Genomic DNA, 18,989 nt, shown 5'->3' with positions numbered 1-18,989 from the left:
TTCTATGTGAATGTTCACGGGAGCTTTATTCTTAATAGCCAAAAAGTGGAAACAGCTCAAACGTCCAACTGGTAGATAGAAATACAATTATGGTGCATCTACACAGAGATCAATGGGCTGCTGAGGAATGCAGTAGCACGGATGACTCAGGACGTCACGCTCTGTGCAAGGAGCCGGCTCGGGAGGCCCCTCCCGACTGCTTTCACTGGCAGCGCCTCTGACACCGAATGTGTGGGCTTCTTCCACACCAACAACTACTCCTCCGACTCGCCACACACCCACCGGGCATCCTACGGTTCCATTCCACTCAGACGTCCAGTACCCAGAGTTAGTGTCAGAGTCCACAGGTTCAAAGGCTCATCCCAAAGACGGTCCTCACTCCAGAGTCTAGGTGCCAGTCCCAGGGTGCCACCTGTACTTCTGACCATTCAGATAGAAATTGGGAGCTCCCACGAGTCCTTCCTCGGGTCTGATAATTTGCTAGAATGGGTCACAGGAATCAAGGAGACAGTTTGCTTACATTTACTGACTTATTGTAAAGGACACAGATCAGGAACAGCCCGCTGGAAGGGATGTGTAGGATGCACAGGGCCGAGCCTGCTGATGAGGAGTGAGTGCGGGGGGCACCATGCCTTCCCTGAGCACGCCACCCTCCCAGCACGGCAGTGGAGTTGCCAGCCAGGATGGTCTCTGAACCCTGCAGTCTAGGGGGTTTTAATGGAGGTTTCATGATGTAGGCAGGATTGATTAAGTCATTTGCCGTTAGTGATTGAACTCAACTTCCCGCCCCTCTTTCTGCCCCCGAGGTCGGGGGGTAGGCAGATTTAACAGCAGGTGCACCGAGGGCTCACTCTGGGCCCCAACTTCTGAAGGGCCCCGCAAAACCCCAACTTTACACTTTTTTCTAATGACACCAAGTTTGGTCTCATATGTGCAATTTTAACATTAATAGTACATAATATTTTTTATTTATTTAAGAATATGAACATGTATTTTTATTTTCCCTCTCTCTCTCTCTCTCTCTTTTACAGACAGAGAGAGAGTCAGAGAGAGGAATAGATAGGGACAGACAGACAGGAATGGAGAGAGAGATGAGAAGCATCAATTATCAGTTTTTCATTGCGACACCTTAGTTGTTCATTTATTGCTTTCTCATATGTGCCTTGACCGTGGGCCTTCAGCAGACCAAATAACCCCTTGCTCAAGCCAGCGACCTTGGGTCCAAGCTGGTGAGCTTTGCTCAAACCAGATGAGCCTGCGCTCAAGCTGGCGAGCTCGGGGTTTCAATCCTGGATCCTCCGCATCCCAGTCCAACGCTCTATCCACTGCGCCACCGCCTGGTCAGGCCCTGTCTCTCTTTTTAAGGGGCCTCAACTGACCTTAATCCACCTCTGAGGGAGGGCTAAGTTTGATCCATCTAATCATGCCTGGGTCTTTCGGGAACTGTCTAAGGGACCCCAGCTGCCAGTCGTCTCATTAGCATGCAAAAGACACTCTGATCAAGTCAGAGATTCTAATGATCTTAGGAACTATGTAACAGAAATTGGAGACAAAGACCAAATCTTTCTTCTTACTATGTCACAGCTGCATACTCTGTGATTCCATTTATCCCATTCTAAAAAACAAAACTACAGAGGATGGAAATCAGACCAGTAGCTGCCAGGGGCCTTTTAAGGAATGCCCTTTAATGACAAGTGTACTTAAGGGAAGGGGACTGACTGCAAAGGAGCAGGAGGAGCTTATCTTTTTTTTTTTTTTTTTTTTTTTTTGTATTTTTCTGAAGCTGGAAACGGGGAGAGATAGTCAGACAGACTCCCACATGCGCCCGACCGGGATCCACCCGGCACGCCCACCAGGGGCGACGCTCTGCCCACCAGGGGGCGATGCTCTGCCGCGACCAGAGCCACTCTAGCGCCTGGGGCAGAGGCCAAGGAGCCATCCCCAGCGCCCGGGCCATTTTTGCTCCAATGGAGCCTCGGCTGCGGGAGGGGAAGAGAGAGACAGAGAGGAAGGAGGGGGGGCGTGGAGAAGCAAATGGGCGCTTCTCCTGTGTGCCCTGGCCGGAAATCGAACCCGGGTCCCCCGCACGCCAGGCCGACGCTCTACCGCTGAGCCAACCGGCCAGGGCCGAGGAGCTTATCTTGACTGTTCCCAACATTAGTTATTTGACTAAATACCATTCTTCAAATTCATCAGACTTGACTCTTATAAAAGGATTTGGAAGGCCCTGGCCGGTTGGCTCAGCGGTAGAGCGTTGGCCTAGCGTGCGGAGGACCCGGGTTCGATTCCCGGCCAGGGCACACAGGAGAAGCGCCCATTTGCTTCTCCACCCCTCCGCCGCGCTTTCCTCTCTGTCTCTCTCTTCCCCTCCCGCAGCCAAGGCTCCATTGGAGCAAAGATGGCCCGGGCGCTGGGGATGGCTCTGTGGCCTCTGCCTCAGGCGCTAGAGTGGCTCTGGTCGCAATATGGCGACACCCAGGATGGGCAGAGCATCGCCCCCTGGTGGGCAGAGCATCGCCCCTGGTGGGCGTGCCGGGTGGATCCCGGTCGGGCGCATGCGGGAGTCTGTCTGACTGTCTCTCCCTGTTTCCAGCTTCAGAAAAATGGAAAAAAAAAAAAAAAAAAAAAGGATTTGTACTGTATGTAAAGTAAACCTTAATAAATATTAGTTCAAATAAGAACTATTTCTTTCTGTCACCTTTTGCAGATACCCTGCACCCAAAGGATGGGACAGACTTAGTATGACTGCTGTAAAGGAATGAATAGGATTTCTTTAATGAACACCTGATATGACTTCCACACAAATGTCCACTGCCTCTAGGAAGTATGACTAGTTGAACATGGTTCAGTAGCATTTTTCAGCTATCTCTGGTTCAAAGCTCCTGTTTACCCACGATTTCCGACTGGACTCTCCTCCTCTCTGGGGCTTCCTTCCGGGCCTTTCTGCTCTGGCAGTTCCGCTGTGTCGGCCTCTCTCTTTGGCTTCTCAACATCCACCCCAGTCTCTTCTTCTTTACTCTCCTTTCGCTGCTGCCTCTCTGCTTTCTGTTCTCTTTCCACAAGTCGATAATTGATGCCCATGCCAATGAAGAGATAGATGCCTGCGACAATGAGAACTATGCCACAGGCCCAGTACGTGTACTTGTAGTCCCCATACATGTCATTGAGACGACCTAGAGATGTCCAGAAAACAGCAAACACGTATATTATATCCTTTCCGAAATAAAGCTTAAGAATGCACTCAGAAGATGTCAGTCTAATTTTTTTTTTTTTTTGACCTATGGCCTTTTTTTTTAATTAATTTATTTATTTATTTTTTACAGAGACAGAGAATGAGTCAGAGAGAGGGATAGACAGGGACAGACAGACAGAAATGGAGAAAGATGAGAAGCATCAATTATTAGTTTTTCATTGCACGTTGCAACACCTTAGTTGTTCATTGATTGCCTTCTCATATGTGCCTTGACCGAGTAACCCCTTGCTGGAGCCAGGGACCTTGGGTTCAAGCTGGTGGGCTTTTTGCTCAAACCAGATGAGCCCGTGCTCAAGCTGGCAACCTCGGGGGTCTCGAACCTGGGTCCTCTGCATCCCAGCCTGACGCTCTATCCACTGCGCCACCGCCTGGTCAAGCCAGTCTAATTCTTAAATAGCCCAGGAAAGGCAAATTAGTTTAAAAAGGAACTGCTAAAAATTTGGTTTGATGTCACACTTGATTTTGGAAGAGTTTGAGTATTATTATTTTTAACGACTTGAAAAAAGTTAAATCTTGCCAAACTTGAACTGGGACAGAACTAGAGGTTATCTAGAAGCAGTTTCCTCTCTGCACAGTGGAAGAAAACTTGCTCACAAGAGGGTTAGGAGTCTTGCGCAAGGCCCCGAGCTCACCCCAGCCCCCGCCCCTGCTCCTTCTGTGACACCAGCATTTCCCAAAGAGCATCCCTATGCTAAACACCCGTCCTATGGGAAACAATGACCTAACATGAATACCTTTCTGAGTGCTAAGCCTCACAACGGGCAGATTCTATCACTCCCGCTGTAGAATGTAATAACTGCAGTGCAGAAACCTTAGGGAACTTGTCCAAGGCCACACAGTTAGAAACAGGCTGGCTTCAAACCCAGGAAGTCCGAGTCTGAGCTGCCCCTGGTGGCCTCTGTGCCACAGGATCCTCCCTAATGTTTCCACAGTCAGACGTCTTTAGTAAAGGCAACTGTATTCTTTTCTGTTCAAGACTCAATGCACATTAGCATGTCACAGGCTTTGCAAGATCCTACAGTAAAGAAATCTATTTAACCTGGTGCTTTTAAACTTTGTTTTCGCCATGAAATCCTTTTAGAGTAAAATTCACTAGTATCTTATCAGATTGGCATCTGAAGAAGTTGTCTAGAAAACCCTACTCTACCCCTACTCATATAGCCAATTCGATTATGACTCCATGTGCCTTTCTAACTCAGGGCATCATCCACTCAGAGCGTTTACTCTCCATACAGCAGACACTGGGTCTCCTAGGCCCCAGGAGAAGGATGAGGAAAGGAAATAGTATCTATAGGCTAGTGGAGGAGAGAGATGTTAATCAAATAATTACACAAAATGTGACAAGCGCTACTAGGAGGGTTTGAAAGCAGAAAACAGGGTTAGGACCAGTAGGTGGAGTCAGGAAAGTATCTCTTAAAGATTAAACTAAGCCCAGACTTATAGGAGGGAGGCGCTGTCTGGGAGAGGAGATGGGGCAGGGGTCCAGGCAGAGAACAGCGAGTGCACAGGCAGGTGGTGGAGGAAGCACGGGGTGAGAGAGGGCCGGGCTGCAGGAGGAGAGCACAGGCCAGTGGTGGGAAATGAGGCTGGAGGAAGGTGGGCGGGGCCAGGAGGGGCCCTGTGGGCCACATTAGGGAATTTGTTCTTCACCCTAAGATGATGGGAAGCAACTCGAGAGTTCTGAGAACATTCTAAGACTTCTGAACTGGAGAGTTCTAGAGTCTGAAAAACAACTAGAGTCAATGTGGGCAAATGAGAAGGCTACTTTTAGGAACAGCCTAGATAGAAGACAGGTGATTTGGCCAAGGGTGATAGTTGTGGTGGAGAAAAATGGGCCAGTTAGGAGATTTAGGAGGTGGAAACTGATAGGACTTGGAATTCCTTAGGTGTAGAGAAGAGGGAGGGTGGGAAAGGTTAGAGAAGTCAGGAGTAGATCTTCTTTCATTATCTGTCCTTCATAATGCGTAAATCTTTTTTTAAATTTTAATTTAATTTTATTTTATTTTACAGAGACAGAGAGAGAGTCAGAGAGAGGGATAGACTGGGACAGACAGACAGGAACGGAGAGATGAGAAGCATCAATCATCAGTTTTTCGTTGCGACACCGTAGTTGTTCATTGATTGTTTTCTCATATGTGCCATGACCGGAGGCCTTCAGCAGACTGAGTAACCCCCTGCTCGAGCCAGTGACCTTGGGTCCATGCTAGCGAGCTTTTTGCTCAAGCCAGGTGAGCCCGCACTCAAGCCGGCAACCCTGGGGTCTCGAACCTGGGTGCTTCTGCATCCCAGTCCGATGCTCTATCCACTGCGCCACTGCCTGGTCAGGTAAAATTTTCTTTTTAAGAGACAGAGAAAGGGAGAGAGAAGTGAAGGATAAGGGAAGCATTTACTAGTTGTGCAACTCAGTCATGCATTCATTGGTTGCATCCGTGTGTCCCCTGACCAGGATCGAACCTGCAACCTTGTCATTTCGTGACAACACTTTTTTTTTTCTTTTCTTTTTACAGAGACAGAGAGTCAGAGAGAAGGATAGACAGGGACAGACAGGAACGAAGAGAGATGAGAAGCATCAATCATCAGTTTTTCGTTGCGACACCTTAGCTGTTCATTGATTGCTTTCTCATATATGCCTTGACTGCGGGCCTTCAGCAGACCGAGTAACCCCATACTCGAGCCAGCGACCTTGGGTCCAAGCTGGTGAGCTTTTGCTCAAACCAGATGAGCCCGCGCTAAAGCTGGAGACCTCGGGGTCTCGAACCTGAGTCCTCAGCATCCCAGTCTGATGCTCTATCCATTGTGCCACCACCTGGTCAAGCAAGTTATTTCACTTTTAGAAGCATCTACTTCTTTACGTGGGGACAGTCCTACTTCATAGATGAGTTATGGCAGGATACATAAAAACATTAGGACAGACTCTGGTACATTGTGAGCCCTCACCTGGTAGCTATTGTTATTATTTTAAATATAAATGCTGAGATAAATTCCACAATTAAAATGAGCCACCAACCGTATTTTAAAGGTGGAGTGTATATTATACATTTTTCTACAATAAACATGTTAGTTTTGTGATCAGAAATATTATTTTAATAACTTTGTAATAATTCTGATTCCCCTTTCAGCTCGAGGGTTCAGTTTAACTCAGTTCTGTAGTGGCTGAGCAGTTACATTGTGCCAAGCACTGTGCCAGCACCGAGGGTACAGAAATGAGAAAGACTTGCTGTCCTCCAACAAGGGGCCCACTGATCTCGGCTTTCTGTCACCTTCCCAATCTTCTATGCCTGTTTTGTGTTAACAGAACCATGGAGATAGGGAGACATACTATACCTAAAAGTGGTGGCCCCAGGAGAATGGGACAGCACTCCACAAGGGTCACCAATCCCATAGCGCTGGAGAACCTCTGTGGTCCAACGAGGTCCATCAGTGTTTCAAATGCTATGGAGCCAAACCACCCAAATGCAAATCCAAGGAATCCCGCATAAACACAGAACCCAACGTAGCTGGTGGACAAAGGTACCAGCAGGTGACACACTCCATTTGCAATAACAGCAGCAGCAAAAAAATACTGAATTCGAGGTCTTATCCACTTTGTGTTGGCTACAAGTCCCATAGATGGTCTGGCTACCATGTCAACAAAAGCCAGAATGGAAAGAAGGAAGGCAGACTTCTCACTAGAGTAGTGCCGACTCTTGCCATAACTACTGAGAAAGACTAATGGTGTGGCCAGCACAAAAGACATTACCACATTCCCAGAGAAGTACAGTACAAAGCCTCTGTGGGTGAATAGGGAAAAATCCAGAAATCTGTTAACTCTTGAAAAAATTGATTGTTTCTCCTTTTTGGGATTTTCTCCAATGAGATCTGTGTTTGCATCACCTGCCACTTTTTTCCCATCAGATTTTCCAGCTTCCTGAGAGGTTTCTTTAGCCCTATATTTCTCTGCAGTGGCTGGTGGGGGTCCTATTGGTCTCATCAGGGATCCGGCCACACAGCAGTTCAGTAGGAAGCCTCCAAGAATTAGGAAGCTTCCTCTCCAGCCAAATATATCAAAGAGAGCTTGATTGAGGGGAGCCAGGGTACAGAGGAACACAGGGCTGCCTGCCATGGCCAGTCCATTTGCCAGTGGCCGCTTTTTGTAGAAATACTTGCCAATCATGGTCAGAGCTGGATTCAAGTTGAAGGCAAGCCCAAGACCTGGGAGGAGGGGAAGAAAGAATCACATACTATAATAAGTGTCAGAAAGGTCTTTGTTATTAATTAACTAGACAAAGAAACTGAATGGAAAGAGGTCAAAAACATAATTATGAGAGACGCTATTATAACTATATAGATCATTAAGTGGACTGTTATCAAACAAATATAGACATGCAGCAAATACTAGGTTTATACTACATCAAAATAGTTCTTTTTACTATAGCAACAAAAATAATAATAAATATAGGGCCTTGTGTTTAATTTCATAATTTTAGCTTCCCTGAGGAATAGGGAATTGAAAAAAAAAAGGAAAGAGAAAAATCTTATAAATTCAGAAAGCCAGATGAGGGTAGAGGGGCAGAGGGAGGGAAAGGGAGAGAATAAAAATATTTTTGGACAAGCCTGACCAGGTGGTGGCACAGTGGATAGAGCATCGGACTGGGATGCAGAGGACTCAGGTTCAAGACCCCGAGGTCGCCAGCTTGAGCGCCAGCTCATCTGGCTTGAGCAAAAAGCTCACCAGCTTGGACCCAAGGTCGCTGGCTCAAGCAAAGGGTTACTCGGTCTGCTGAAGGCCCATGGTCAAGGCACATATGAGAAAGCAATCAATGAACAATTAAGGTGTCTCAACCAAAAACCGATGATTGATGCTTCTCATCTCTCTCCGTTCCTGTCTGTCTGTCCCTATCTCTGAATCTCTCTCTGTCTGTGTAAAAAAAAAAAAATTTTGGACAATAAAACAATATTTTTTAAGATGCTAAACCTATCTCAGTAAATACTCTAATTTAATGCAGTTCTTTGAAAATGTTGATGTATTTTATTTTTCAAGTGAGATAAAATGACTCTAAAATATAGCTGGAGAGTAAGTACATTAAAAATATTTCAAAAGAATAAATAATTGGTGAGACCAATTCTAATATATATAAATATTCCTTCTTTATATTATTAAAATATTCTAGGTGAATTAAAATATTAAAATGTTTAGCCCTGGTCAGGTAGCTCAGTAGGTTAGAGTGTCATCCCAATACATTAAGGTTGTGGGTTTGATTCCTGGTCAGGGCACATTCAGGAATCAACCAATGAATGCATAAATAAGTAAAACAACAAATTGATGTTTCTCTCGCTCTCTCCCTTCCTCTGTCTCTCTAAAATTAATGCTTGAAAATGAATCAACAGCAACTCACCTGCAATAAATCCAATACACACGTAAAGTTCCTGTACACTGTTGCAGAAAGAAGCTGCAATCAAACCAGAGCCTGACAAGCAGCCGCCAGCAATCATGACTGGACGACTGCCGTATTTATTCACCAGGATACTGCTGATAGGACCTAAGAAAGAACAAACAACTTAGTATCCTAGAGGAGAAGCCCACCCCTCAGATCCACACCCATAGGAGGCATGAAATGAAACTGGTACACAATGATGCCAAGACATAAATCCCAACTGAGCACACACACAATAAAACCAGATAGAACAGAAGATAGTGGTCAGGCATATTGCTCTCTCTCTATACTGCTGAGTCGCAGGTATGTATGGAAAACATATAGCATTGACTATGTGTCTTCTATATACTTGCAACATATTGATGGATTTAACTAAAGTACAAAAGACCTTTATCTCTTTTAAGGAAGAATAGACTGTAAATACCCCGATTATAAGTGTTTACAAAATTCTTCATATCTCTAGGATATTATCAACAAATACATAGCAAGTTAGCTGTTTTTAATTTTTTAGATGGTCATATGGAGCAAACAAACATGAGTACAATAAGATATATAAGTAAATCTGATCAGACTTCAGACTTTAGAGCATATTCACAAACTGTGGATTTTGTTTCTCATAGAAAACAACAACAAAACCAAAACAACTACAAAACAAAAATGCGTACCATCACCACTTCCTTCAGCATTATACTGGAGGTCTGAGCCAGCACAGTAGACGGGGGTAAAGGGTGTAAAGAAAGGAAGAAATCAAACTATCAGTATTTGCAGAGGATATATTTGTCTATTTAAAGTTTTTGAAAATATATCAATCAACTATTAGAAATAATGAGTTTAGCAAGATTATAGGATATAGAATTAAAATACAAACATTAACATTCTTTCTGCCTGATCAGGCAGTGGCACAGTGGATACAGTGTCGGACTGGGATGCAAAGGACCCAGGTTCAAGACTCTGAGGTCGCCAGCTTAGTGTGGGCTCATCTGGTTTGAGCAAAACTCACCAGCTTGGACTCAAGGTCGCTGGCTTGAGCAAGGGGTTACTCAGTCTGCTGAAGGCCACGGTCAAGGCACATATGAGAAAGCAATCAATGAACAACTAAGGTGTCGCAAGGAAAAACTGATGATTGATGCTTCTGATCTCTCTCCATTCTGTCTGTCCCTATCTATCTCTCGCTCTGACTCTCTGTCTCGGGGAAAAAAGAACAACAACAACGTTCTTTCTATATACCAACTGCCAACATAAAACACATTTTAAAAGACTTTTACCCTTTTTAATGACGTTTATATATATATATATATATATATATATATATATATATATATATATATATATTTTTTTTTTTTTTTTTTTTTTTTTTTTTTACAGAGACAGAGAGTCAGAGAGAGGGATAAATAGGGACAGACAGAAACACAGAGAGATGAGAAGCATCAATTATTAGTTTTTCGTTGCGCATTGCGACACTTTAGTTGTTCATTGATTGCTTTCTCACATATGCCTTGACCACGGGCCTTCAGCTGACTGAGTAACCCCTTGCTTGAGCCAGCGACCTTGGGTCCAAGCTGGTGAGCTTTTGCTCAAACCAGATGAGCCCACGCTCAAGCTGGCGACCTCAGGGTCCTGAACCTGGGTCCTGGGCATCCCAGTCCGACGCTCTATCCATTGCGCCACCGCCTTGTCAGGCTGACATGTTTATATTCTAACTGACCTAACAGAGCATATAGTTGCTAAGTAGTTTTTATTGTTTTCTTTTAAGACTTTATTCATTTTAGAGAGGGGGGAGATAGAGAAGGGGGGAGGAGCAGGAAGTATCAGCTCCCATATGTGCCCTGACCAGGTAACGCAGGGTTTCGAACCAGCGACCTCAGCATTCCAGGTTGACACTTTTTCCACTGCGCCACCACAAGCCAGGCACTTTTATTGTTAAAGGGAATGAAAAACAGGACATTAATCACATAGCTTCAAAAACTAACATTTCAAATATCTCACTGATAAAGGCATCGAGAACAAAAGGTACTTCATGCAGAGCATTTGTCTGCTTATTGAAAGTTAAAACAGTAGGCCTTAGTGGGTACTTACCGCCAGCAAACATAACAGCAAACATGATGGACGATATCCATGACACTTCGCTGGTGCTGGCATCAAATATTCCTTCAATTTCTTTGTAAAACACAGAAATAGATTTGCCAAATGCACAAGAGAAGCCAATGGAAATGAACGCTCCAACAACCACTGCCCATCCCCAGCCTCCATCCGGGGGGGCGAGTTCAACTGGACTTTTAACTGATGGTGCCATTGTAAGCAAAAAACTCCAAAATGCAGTTCAAATCCGAGTATCTAAAGGATATAATATATAACAAATAGGTCAGCAATAAAGCACTGCCATAAAATCCCTTACACTCATAAGTAACCAAAAGTTTTTCAGTGTTACTTGATCTTTGTGAAGACAGTAGAAAAAGTCTAAGAGTAATAATAGTTTTGCCCCAAATTTAAAGGCCTGAAGTAAAAAACTCCCAACTATTTGAACTGTATACCCAAATTCTTTCTAATAAATTTAGTATTGTTTCTTCATATGTGTAAGCATCCTGTTTTAATAACAATCAGTAATTTTTCACATTACCAAACTAAATGACTCAGTTGACTTACCTGAATGCAAAACTCACAGATAACACACACTTTAAATGGTTCACAATTTAATATTTTCTTTTTTTATTTATTTATTTTTACAGAGTCAGAGAGCCAGAGAGAGGGATAGATAGGGACAGACAGGAACAGAGAGAGATGAGAAGCATCAATCATCAGTTTTCCGTTGTGACACCATAGTTGTTCATTGATTGCTTTCTCATATGTGCCTTGACCGTGGGGCTACAGCAGACCGAGTAACCCCTTGCTCAAGCCAGCGACCTTGGTCCAAGCTGGTGAGCTTTGCTTAAACAAGATGAGCCCGCGCTCAAGCTGGCAACCTCGAGGTCTCGAACCTGGGTCCTCCGCATCCCAGTCCGATGCTCTATCCACTGCACCACCGCCTGGTCAGGCAATATTTTCTTTATAATTTCTCTCCTTCCCCAAAATGCATTCTCCAATACTTACCTAATTCTTATGTTCTCTAGAATTTACAGGCTGATTTAGAAGTGTTGGAAAGGCTATATTAATATCCATAGCATCAACATATTGCAATTTTCAAAATAAAAGATCATTTCAAACATAAGATTCTCATTTGATTGACTGGAAAGCTACCTCAGTAATGTTTGCCTTTCATTCAGCTGCTTAGATTTAAGGTTTTTTGCTTTGTTTTTTTTGACAGAGACAGAGAAAGGGTCAGAGAGAGGGACAGATAGGGACAGACAGACAGGGAGAGAGATTAGAAGCATCAATTCTTTGTTGCAGCTTAGTTGTTCATTGATTGCTTTCTCATGTGTGCCTTGGGGGGCGGGCACAGGAGAGCGAGTGACCCCTTGTTCAAGCCAGCGACCATGAGTTCAAGCCAGCTACCTTGGGCTTCAAGCCAGCGACCATGGGGTCATGTCTATGATCTCCTGCTCAAGTTGGTGAGCCCGTGCTCAAGCCAGATGAGCCTGCGCTCAAGCTGGAGACCTCGGGGTTTTGAACCTGGGTCCTCCACGTCCCAGTCCGACACTCTATCCACTGCGCCACCACCTGGTCAGGCAAGTTTAAGATATTTTTAAAAAATATTATGTCACTAGAAATATTCTTTTTTTGTGTGTGTGGCAGAGACAGAGAGAGAGAGAGGGATAGACAGACAGGAAGGGGGAGAGACGAAAAACATCAATTTCTCGTTGCGGCTCCCTAGCTGTTCATTGATTGATTTCTCATATGTGCCTTGACCAGGGGGCTACAGCAGACCAAGCGACCCCTTGCTTGAGACAGCGACCTTGGGCTCAAGCTGGTGAGCCTTGCTCAAGCCAGATAAGCCCGCGCTCAAGATGGCGACCTCAGGGTCTTGAACCTGGGTCTTCCACATCCCAGTCTGATGCTCTATCCATTGCACCACCGCCTGGTCAGGCTAGAAATATTATTAAGTGATGGTTGACCAAAAATAAAGTTAAAATCTGCAATCCAGTACAATGTGAGAAGAGGTGATGGTTAGTGTATTAGTTTGCTAGGACTGCCATAACAGAATACTAGACTAAGTGGCTCAAATAACAGATACTTATTTCTCACAGTTCTGGAGGCTAGAAGTCTGACATCAAGATGTCAGAAGATTTGGTTTCCTCTGAGACCCTTCTTCATGGCTTGTATATAGCTGCTTTTTCTGTGTTTACTAGGTTGTTCCCACGTGTAAATACAAGTGTCTGGTGTCTCTCCTTCTTTTTTTTTTTTTAAAGATTTTATTTATTCACTTTAGAGAATAGAGAGAATGAGAGAGAGAAAGAGAGAGAGAGAGAAGAGAGGGAGAGAAAGAAGGGGGAGGAGCAGGAAGCATCATATGTGCCTTGACCTGGCAAGCTCAGGGTTTCAAACCGGCGACCTCAGCATTCCCAGTCAATACTCTATCCACTGTGCTACCACAGGTCAGGCTCTCCTCTTCTTATAAAGATACTAGTCACATTGGATTAGAGCCCACCACATAAACTCATTTTGCCTTAACTTTTTTTTTTTGACAGAGACAAAGAGGGAGTCAGAGAGAGGGACAGATAGGTGTAGACAGGAAAAGAGAGAGATGAAAAGCATCAATTCTTCAGCAGTTCCTTAGTCTCCTTAGTTGTTCACTGATTACTTTCTCATATGTGCCTTGACCGGGGGGCTACAGCAGAGCGAGTGACCCTGTGCTCAAGCCAGCAACCTTGGGCTCAAGCTGGCGAACCCTCACTGAAGCCGGCGACCTCTGGATTTCCAACCTGGTCCTCTGTGTTACAGTCCGACCCTCTATCCACTGCACCACTGCCTGGTTAGGCTTGTTAATTGTTTTTGTATACCTTTGCATGGTATTCCTTTATCTTTAATGTAGTAGTCAATATTTATAGATTTTTACATTTTAAACAATCCTTAATTCCTAGGATTTTTGCATTACAACTTGGTCATGATAGATCATCTTTAATACCTTTCTAAATTAAATTTGCTAATATTTGGTTTGAATTTTTGAAACCTGTTCATAGATTATTTGGAAATAAATTTTCCCTTCTTATACTGTACTATTTTTATTTTAGTATCAATATTATATTAGTGCCTGACCAGGTGGTGGCGCAGTGGATAGTGTCAGACTAGCATACAGAGGACGCAGGTTCAAAACCCCAAGGTCAGGCTTGAGTGCAGGCTCATCCGACTTGAATCTGAATTCACCAGCTTGAGCGAGGGGTCATTGGCTTGAGCCCAAGGTTGCTGACTTGAGCAAGGGGTCACTGGCTGGGCTTGGAGCCCCTTGGTCAAGGCACATGTGAGAAAGCAATCAATGAACAACTAAGGTGCCACAACTAAGAACTGATGCTTCTCATCTCTCTCCCTTGCTGTCACCCTCCTCTCTCTTGCTAAAAAAAAAAAGTTTCCACACTGGCACTGAACCCACAATGTAATTCATCCTAGGGCTCTGTTGGCATTGATTAGTTCTGATGCAGACAATTGGTTCTTAGCTTGGTTTTTGCTTTTGCTCTGGAAAACTGTTACATCCCATAATATTCTTTGCCTGGGGTCTTTTTAAATAGAGCTATCAAATTTTCTTACATAACTATAGGCTTTTCTAATTCCATAAAACTATACCACCATTTGAAACCGAAGATGACCAGTCCTAGAGCATTTTACCCACCTGCAAGTACCGTAAGTTAATAAAAATATTAACTTACTGTGCTGCAGGGAAGTTAATAAAAATATTTCCAAGTTGAACTTTTCTAAAATTTCCATTTGAACTAAAGAAGCTATCACAGCCTGACCTGTGGTGGCGCAGTGGATAAAGCCCCAACCTGGACTATTGAGGTTGCTGGTACGAAGCCTTGGGCTTGCCTGGTCAAGGCACATATATGGGAGTTTGATGCTTCCTGCTCCTCCCCCCTTCTCTCTCTCTTCTAAAATCAATAAAATAAATACAAAAGAGAAAAAAAAAAGGAAGCTGTCACATCTCGGTTCAAAGGAAATAATTTGTGCCTGACCGGTGGTAGACAGTGTCGACCCAGAACACAGAGCCCTGGTTTGAAACCCCAAGGTCGAGGTTCTTGGCTTGAGCGTGGATATGCCGGCTTGAGGGTGGGATCATAGACATTATCCCGAGGTCGCTGGCAATTTCAACAATCTATTTCATTAAAAAAAAAAAAAAAAAAAAAGCCTGTCCTGTGGCGGCCTAGCAGATAAAGCGTCAACCTGTAACACTGAGGTCTCTGGTTCTCTGGTCAAGGCACATATGGGGGTTGATGCTTCCTGCTCCTCCCCTCCTTCTCTCTTTCTCCTCTCTAAAATGAATAAATAAAATCTTAAAAAATAAAAAAGACAGTAATTAATACTGTCTGCCCCCACTTCTCTGTTTCCTACATGACAAACTACAAACATCAGTATGGTGCAAACACAGCAGAGGGAGTTAAACGTGTGCATTTCTAATTTGCAGAGCCGACACCTCCAATCTGAGGATCACGGACCTTTAGAGGGTTATCACAATTGACATGACAGATCTGCAGCTTAGAATGGATTATTGAAGACAAGGTTTGGGGTTATTTTAAGTACTATAATCATAACTGGGATACATTCTGGGAAGCGTGATTTATTTATTTATTTATTTTCTTAAGTTGGAAACAGACAGTCAGACAGACTCCCGCATGTGCCCTACTGGGATCCACCTGGCACGCCCACCAGGGGGCGATGCTCTGCCCATCTGGGGCGTCATTCTGCTGCAACTAGAGCCATTCTAGCGCCTGAGGCAGAGGCCACAGAGCCTCAGCACCAGGGCCAACTTTGCTCCAATGGAGCCTTGGCTGCGGGAGCGGAAGAGAGAGGCAGAGAGGAAGGAGAGGGGGAGGGGTGGAGAAGCAGATGGGCGCTTCTCCTGTGTGCCCTGGCCGGGAATCGAACCTGGGACTCCTGTATGCCAGGCCGACGCTCTACCACTGAGCCAACCAGCCAGGGCGGGAAGTGTGATTTTAGGTGGTGTCATTGTTGTGCAAACATCAGAGAGCATTTACACACACCTATGTTGTATAGCCTACTACATACTTAGGTTCTATGGTGTAGCCCATTGCCCCTGGCTGCATGTGACTGTTCTGAATGCTGTAGGCAACCGTAACACAGTGGTGTTTGTCTATCTAAATATAGAAAAGATATAGTAAGAAGATCAAGATAAAATGTGCACCCTGTGTTAAAAGCCCAGGGGGGAGGGCTGTGGAAAGTAGACAGTCAGAAGGCAGGAAGGGAGAGTGGGAACGCAGAGACCAAGAGAGAAAACGCTTGAAAAATAATAAAGAAGGGTAGGAAAGGGAGAGAGTAAGTGAAAGCGAGAGCCAAGAGAGGGCAGGGAAGGGAGTTTGTACCAGCGTGCCTGCTGGCCAGCAGGCAGCGTGCAGGAACCGTGGTGGGAAGCTGGGGGGGAGGGGGGGCCTGGGTTCGGGGGGGGGGGTCCCCTCCTCCCCTGCCCTCTCCCTAACGCTCTCCCCTCCCAACTCAGGCCCCAGCTCCAGGCAGCCGCCTGGTCGGTGGACACCAGGCTGAGTCTTCTTAACACCCCATCTGGGCCCCACCTTTTCTTTCAGCGCTGTAAACCGCTCCCAGTCCACTCCCATCTTACGGGAGCACCCGGCACTGGCGGTCCGTCGCTGCCCCGAGGCGGCACCGCTGCGCACGACTGTAATGAAACTGATGTGACCGGCTCCGCGAGAAAGGAGTGGCCCCGGTCAAGCCGTTACCCACCAAGCTGCTCAGGACACACTGTTCCATGTGACCCTGTGTTACGGCAACTACAAAAAATAATCGCTACCTTGAGGAAACTTACCACCTGGAAAAGGGGAGGGGAAAAAAAATACAATTACAGTCAAGCTTCACAAACAGAAAAATTTAATGGAGAACAGGGACGAGCAGGATTTGAGGAGAGAAAGGGGAATTTCTACGGCCAGAGCAACGTCGCGGAGAATGAAGAATGGGGGAGAATTCAGTTAAGGCGGAAGAAATGGGGTTTAAACACGAGCACGTCCCCGGCGGCACGCCACCAGGCTGGGACCAGGCGTCTCCGCCACGACGCGCCTCCCGCTGAGGCCCCGCCCGGCAGGGCCCGGAGGCTGCACGCTCGTCGGCGCTGGCGGACCTCACGGCCCGGCCCGGGTCATTCTTCTTCCGATGAAAGCGTCCCCGGGGGAACCGGGCCAGGTCCTCTCCCCGAGCCGCGGCCCGGGCCCTGCCCGCAGCTCCCGGCTCCGCGGCCACGACGGCGCTGCCGGGCCGCCTCCCTCCCCGGAGACCGAGGTCTCGGCTGCCGGACGCGCCCCGGAGCCGCCGAGGCAGCCAGGGCGCCGCGGGGTCCACGCCGCACGCCGGCCGTTCCCCGACTGACCGTTACGCGCGCTCCGGCGTCGAACGTGTGCGTGACGCGCGGCACCGCGCCGCGGCCACGCCGCGAGGCTTCTCCAGACGCTGCCCCGAGGGGTCGGTGCCGCGGCCCGTCGGCCCGCCGGCGGCGGAGCATGCGCAAAGCGTGGCTGGGCCCCGCCGGCCGCCGCCCCCGCCCCCGCCCCTCAAAGGACGCGGCCGCGGGCCCCCGGCCCACGCAGCCCGCGCGGACTCCGCTCCCGCCACCTGCTGCCTGCATCCTCGGGGCGACCTACCTGCGTGCGGGACTCCGACGTCGGCCTCACCCCGGTTTCCGACGGAGAGAAGGGAAAGCCGCCGAGGAGCGATGGGGCGCGCCCCCGGGGCCTGACTCAGGTGTGGGGCGCGGCGGAGCGGGGAGGCGGCTGAAGTGGAGGGCCCGGGCTGGGTTTGAACGCCCGGGTGCGCCGCGGCCGGGAAGAGGCGGAGGGGCCGGCGGTTACGCGACGTGAGCTCGCCCCCGGAGCTCAGTGACCTCGGGGAAGTCACTCAAGCCCTCAGGGCCTGTTCCTGCAAATGTTCCCTGACCAGCGGGAGCGATAGCCCGACCTCCCGGGCGCTTTTAGGCAGCTGGCCCGTGGTCTTTGATGAACGGTGCGTGTTAAACGCCAAGTGCACGAAGAGCAAGCGAGAGGGTGGCGAGACTGATCTGAAGGGTCAGGGTGTGTATATCAGAAACATGGAGAAATGAGAATACAGAGGGTACAAAGTTTTATGGACACGATGTAATTATAGCTAGCAGTTTTGGGGGAGGAGGGGTGATTTATATGCTGAGCACTTCACCTGAATCCTCAGGACCCTGTGAAGTGCAGGTTCAGTTAACAAATAAGGAACCCGAGGTTAGGCAACTTGCTAGAGGTCCCGGAGCTAGCAGTGGCCAACTTTTGAAGTCAGACTTCAGGGTCTGATTCTGTCATAAGAGCCATTTCAGGTTCTTGAACAAGTTCAGATACCAAAATGTATTTGCTGAAGTGATTGAATAAACTTGACTTTTAAGAAGTACGAAAAAAATATAAGTCAAAGCCCCTGCCTTTGGAGAGCTTACGTGTTCTTCGGGGAGACTGAGGCTCAAGTCAGCCAACGTTTGTTGAGCATTTGCAGCGTGCCAGGTCTCTGTCCTACAACTCCCCCTCCCCGCCTCCTTTAATTCTCACGACAACCCTATGAGGTCGGCCTCAAAGTTTTGTTTTGGAAATGAAGAAGCTGAGATTGAGGGGGACTGGGGTTTGGGGGACCAGATCCTGAGAGGTCCTGTGTGCTTTCCTCGCCCCCACTCTGCCTTTGTTTCAGAGATGCTTTCTTAACAGTTCAACTTGTTAGAGCAGGGGTCCCCAAACTTTTTACACAGGGGGCCAGTTCACTGTCCCTCAGACCGTTGGAGGGCCGGACTATAAAAAAAAAACTATGAACAAATCCCTATGCACACTGCACATATCTTATTTTAAAGTAAAAAAACAAAACGGGAACAAATACAATATTTATTTATTTAAAAAAAATTTTTTTTAATTTTATTTATTCATTTTTAGAGAGGAGAGAGAGAAGGGGGGAGGAGCTGGAAGCATCAACTCCCATATGTGCCTTGACCAGGCAAGCCCAGGGTTTCGAACCAGCGACCTCAGCATTTCCAGGTTGATACTTTATCCACTGCGCCACCACAGGTCAGGCCTATTTTTTTAAATTTTATTTATTCTTTTTTTTTTTTTTAGAGAGGAGAGAGTGAAAGGGAGAGAGAGAGACAGAGAGAGAAGGTGGGGAGGAGCTGGAAGCATCAACTCCCATATGTGCCTTGACCAGGCAAGCCCAGGGTTTCC

At 46.7% G+C, this 18,989-nt stretch overlaps 1 protein-coding gene across 1 annotated transcript; it reads right to left on the bottom strand.

Moving 5' to 3' along the window:
• Window positions 1-2,784: 2,784 nt before the first annotated feature.
• LOC136315723 (monocarboxylate transporter 1-like) lies at window positions 2,785-10,960 on the bottom strand. The gene is made up of 4 exons (XM_066247581.1): window positions 10,744-10,960; window positions 8,629-8,772; window positions 6,578-7,444; window positions 2,785-3,173 (listed from the first exon to the last, which is right to left on the bottom strand). The coding sequence occupies exons 1-4, from the start codon at window positions 10,958-10,960 to the stop codon at window positions 2,887-2,889; spliced, it is 1,515 nt and encodes a 504-aa protein (XP_066103678.1). The 3' UTR covers window positions 2,785-2,886.
• Between the last annotated feature and the right edge of the window lie 8,029 nt (window positions 10,961-18,989).

The sequence above is a fragment of the Saccopteryx bilineata genome, chromosome 11 (assembly GCF_036850765.1).
Source record: "Saccopteryx bilineata isolate mSacBil1 chromosome 11, mSacBil1_pri_phased_curated, whole genome shotgun sequence".
Classification (NCBI taxonomy): Eukaryota; Metazoa; Chordata; class Mammalia; order Chiroptera; family Emballonuridae; genus Saccopteryx; species Saccopteryx bilineata.
This window is presented reverse-complemented; position numbering and strand designations above follow the sequence as displayed.